At 48.3% G+C, this 4,276-nt stretch overlaps 1 protein-coding gene across 3 annotated transcripts in view; it reads left to right on the top strand.

The window, feature by feature from the left end:
- The first annotated feature begins 2,366 nt into the window (after positions 1 to 2,366).
- TUSC3 (tumor suppressor candidate 3) overlaps positions 2,367 to 4,276 on the top strand; it is a 250,951-nt gene continuing 249,041 nt past the window's right edge. For 2 of the 3 annotated variants that reach the window (XM_077772704.1, XM_077772707.1), the window contains exon 1: positions 2,368 to 2,703. In XM_077772704.1, coding sequence (XP_077628830.1) covers positions 2,566 to 2,703 — 138 coding nt within the window. In that variant the 5' untranslated portion in view covers positions 2,368 to 2,565. Of the gene's footprint in view, positions 2,704 to 4,276 lie in introns of all 3 variants that reach the window. The other variant, XM_077772697.1, reaches the window with a different exon arrangement.

Raw genomic sequence — 4,276 nt, 5'->3', positions numbered from 1 at the left:
GTCACAGACTGAAACAGGCTCCAGGCTCTGAGCTGGCAGTCAGCACAGAGCCTGACGCGGGGCTCGAACCCACGAACCGTGAGATCATGACCTGAGCTGAAGTCGGATGCTTAACCGACTGAGTCACCCAGGCGCCCCAGGACCTATTCTTTTGACAGTAATCACTATGGGCAAAAATGCTCACATCATAGTGAGAAATCAAAAGCCTGAGAGACAGAGAAGAGAGATTTATTTGTAAATACCTTTAAAAAAGGCAACATAGAATCGTATATAATAATGGCTATCGAGCTTGATTGCCAACGTTCAAATTCCTGGTATACCTTTTTTAAGTTGTATGACTTTGAGTTAGATCTTCTGGTCTTAGTTTCTGTATGTGAAATTGTTACAATCAGACTTATCTGATAAGGTTGTTGTGGAGCATGAGCTCTGAATTTGAAATCCATGAAATTTCGGGGCATCCGAGACACCTGAAATGGAAAAAATTCAACCTTCTTTGTACTAAACTCTCATGAACATCCTGTTTCCTTCAATTATAAAGCAGAAAGCAAACCATGGTGGTATTAGCAGTACATATGGCTTTGTTTCCTGCAGAAATTACAAATAACTTCATATTACAGTGTTGCAGGATTTTTTTTTAATCTCAGTACCCAGGGTTCTTTGTCTCATTGCTTCGAAGATTGAAGAGGTGGACACAAAATGAGTAGTAGGCAAAAGTTTTTTTAGATCAGAAAGCGAGAGCAGTAGGAAAGTTCTCTTTACAGAGAGGGGGCATTTGTCAGTAAACGCCTGCGACAGTAGGTAAGTGCCCTTGTTTTATAAGGTTCTGGTCAGGCCTCTCTTCTCTCCCGCCTAGTTCCTTCTCAGATCCTACCCATATTCGCTTGGTATCTCTAGGTGCTGGGTTGTCCATTCCTGATTGGCTCTTTCCATTGTATGAGGGGTGGTCTATGGCCATACTATTCCTTGTGGGCCACGGGCTTGATAGGCTACTACTTATTTTTAGTTAGGTCTTTTCTCAAATTCCTGAGGAAAACCTGAGGGGGAGTAGGTGGTGTCTTTTACATTCTTAAGGGGAGCCTTATGCCTGAAGGTGTTTGCTGTGGTCAGACACTCCCAGCATTGTTCCAAAATAAGTATTCTTCCCCACCCAGGGTCCTCAGGTCCTTTCCCTCTCTGCCTGCTGAATCTTATCTTTTCCTATGATAACAGTACAGTAGGAGGAGATTTTATTTTGAAGTAATCTCTACACCCAAGGTGGGGCTCCAACTCACAACCCAGGTATCAAGAGTCACGTGCTCTACCAACTGAGCCCAGTAGCAGATATTTTGAAACCATCGCTATTTCAGTGTTACCATATTTACTAGAATCGCTGTTAGATACAATGCTAGATTTCATATGATTGCAGAATTTATTTACAGCCCTCATGCTACTTAGTTGGTCAAGTATCCTACAGTTCTGTGTCTCTCCGTGAGTTATAATCACGTTGTGAAATCTGAATGTTTATATGGTGGTTCTTATATCTACCACTGCTTTCCAGTATTCCCCAAATACGAATGTGTGTTGACCACCGAGTGAAAGATGAACTGATTTAAGTTTGATAATGGTATTTAACTCTACTTGATTCATCTGTAATCTTATGAATTTAATTTATGCAGTTAGAAATATTGTTTGAAGACTGGGCCAGTAGGCTTCATCAGACTCAGAGGTGTTCATGATCCAAGAGAAGAAACCTTGACATGGCATCAAAGACCCACCAGAACAGTACTTGGCCCGAATCAAATATCCCGTTAACAGCCTGCAGCTTTGTTCTTAAAACGTTCAGAGAACAGGAACTGAATTAAGTCCTTTTCATGTTTGCATCCCAAGTGTCTAGCGCAGGACACTGAATGAATGGAACGCAGGGACGTAAAGGTTGGCTCCTCAGGCCCCTCAACTGGGGCTTCAAAGAACAGCTGTGAAGTTGCAGGTGGAGACTATGCATCCAGGGGATTATATTGCGCGGATTATGTTGGAGGCTTGAGAGGGTATGTGAGCCACAGCTGCTCGAAAAACGTCCCAATGGAAACAGAGATTACCGGTGGGTGAGAGGGGCCAGGTGTCTACTAATTCCTTAAATCGCTTCTCTATCACGCAAGAAGGCGATTAGGTCTGTGTGGCTTCAGGTAAACAGGCGTTTACTCCAGTTGGACTGAGCCGGCCCCTCGCAGATTCCAGAACCTCGCACTGGTTTCAGCCAACAGGGCAGCACTAGGCCACCCCCGTGGGGACCAGAGTCGCAGCGCGGGGCGGGTCTCACGGAGAGGCGCGCACGAGGCCCGCGTCCCCTGGCCACGCCCACTTCCTGCCCCATCCCGGGCCTTTCCAGGTCCCCTCTCCCGGTGAACCGGATGCGCTGTCAGTTTCCTCCTCCGCGTCCTCGGCGGCCTCCGCTTCCCTGGCGAAGCCGCAGGCACCCACGAGGGCACAGGCCGGGGGCACCCGGCGGCTGGCCTGGCGGGAGCGGGACGCCGGGAGGAGCTGGGCGCGCACGGTTACCGAGCGTGGAGGAGACACTGCCCTGCGGCGATGGGTGCCAGGGGCGCTCCTTCACGCCGGAGGCTGGCGGGGCGGCGGCTGCGATACCTGCCCACCGGGAGCTTCCCCTTTCTCCTCCTCCTCCTCCTGCTCTGCATCCAGCTCGGGGGAGGACAGAAGAAAAAAGAGGTAGAATGTGCCCCTTGGCCTTCCGGGTGGGCCCAGGCTGGCTGGGGCGGGGCGGGGCGGCGGCGTTGCCCGGCAGCCTCCCCGCGTTGCTAGGCAGCCAGGCCGCGGGGCGTGGGCGTCGGCGGCCTTGGGGCGCGCGCGGAGCGGTGGCGAGGCCTCGGGGCGAGTCCTTTGGGCCGCGCACTTGCTGCGGTGGGGTTATCCTGCTGTGTTCTGGAAAACAGTACGGCAGCGTCTTCCAGTCTGCGCCTTAGCGCCGCACTCTTTCAGGCTCACGGCGCTTTTGATCCTCGGAGGNGCCCTAGAGTCACTGCAAGGGGGTGTGTTATCTGGGGAGATCCTCTTGAGGAGTGTTTGTAAACCTGTGAGAACTGTCCTTCACGTTCAGTACCCAGATCCCTTCGTTATTCGATTCAAGCGACGGCGGAGCATATTGGGAATGTGTTTTAAGTTCGTATTCGTAATTGCATTTTTAATTTTTTTATTTCTNTTTTTTAATGTTTTATTTATTTCTAAGAGTCTAGGAGAGAGAGAGCGTGAGCAGGGGAGGGTCAGAGAGAGAGGGAGTCACAGACTGAAGCAGGCTCCAGGCTCTGAGCTGGCAGTCAGCACAGAGCCCGACGCGGGGCTCGAACCCACGAACCGCGAGATCATGACCTAAGCGAAAGTCGGACGCTTAACCAACTAAGCCACCCAGGCGCCCCTCCCCGCCCTTTTTGTTTATTTCTGAGGAAGAGAGAGAGAGAGAGCGAGCGCGGGTGAGCAGGGGAGGGTCAGAGAGAGGGAGACACAGAATTTGAAGCAGGCTCCAGGCTCTGAGCTGTCAGCACAGAGCCCGACGTGGGGCTCGAACCCACGAACCGTGAGATCATGATCTGGGCCGAAGTCGGACACTTAAGCGACTGAGCCACCCAGGTGCCCCCGTAATTACATTTTTAAAGCTGTAGGTTTATTGCTTATTTATGTTGAACTCCCTTGAGAATAAACTCACGTTATTTGAGTTATGTAAATTTACTTGTGAGGATCACCTGATATCAATCTTGGTCCTCTAATAACTTAGGTGAAAGGGTTGAAGTCACTATATTTAAAATAGAGTTATTGGTGAATTTCAGTTATCCCTCCTTCCCTTAGATACTCAATCTAGCAGGATCGGGAAAAAATTCGTTTGGAAATGTGCGTAGTGTTTCGTACATTATTTTAGTAAGAGTATTCGCTGTAATTCAAGGTAACTTTTACTGGTGAAGTATTACACACACGTGTTGCAAAATCTGATTCAGGTTTAAAATATTACACGTTTCTTGATAGCTGGGTAGAGAGTGACAAAACAGCGTCATGCGCAAAATAATTGTGATTCTCTTTCTCTTTACCTGAAACAACTCTGAACTCAATATTAACTTCTTCCCTTTAGTTTTTTAATTTTAACATGAAAACATGGCATACAAAATTCTTGGTGGAATTCTGGTAAGAGGTTTAGAGAAGAACTGAAAATTAAAACTGTTGACAAATAGAAGTTAAAAGTACATTTTCTAGCATTTGGTATTTGTAGACCACATTCCAAGAGTTTTAGGTGTCA

Source organism: Crocuta crocuta, unplaced genomic scaffold (genome assembly GCF_008692635.1).
Source record: "Crocuta crocuta isolate KB4526 unplaced genomic scaffold, BGI_CrCroc_1.0 scaffold140, whole genome shotgun sequence".
Taxonomy (NCBI): Eukaryota; Metazoa; Chordata; class Mammalia; order Carnivora; family Hyaenidae; genus Crocuta; species Crocuta crocuta.
Note: the sequence above shows the minus strand (reverse complement) of the source record. Positions and strands in the feature narration are given on the sequence as shown.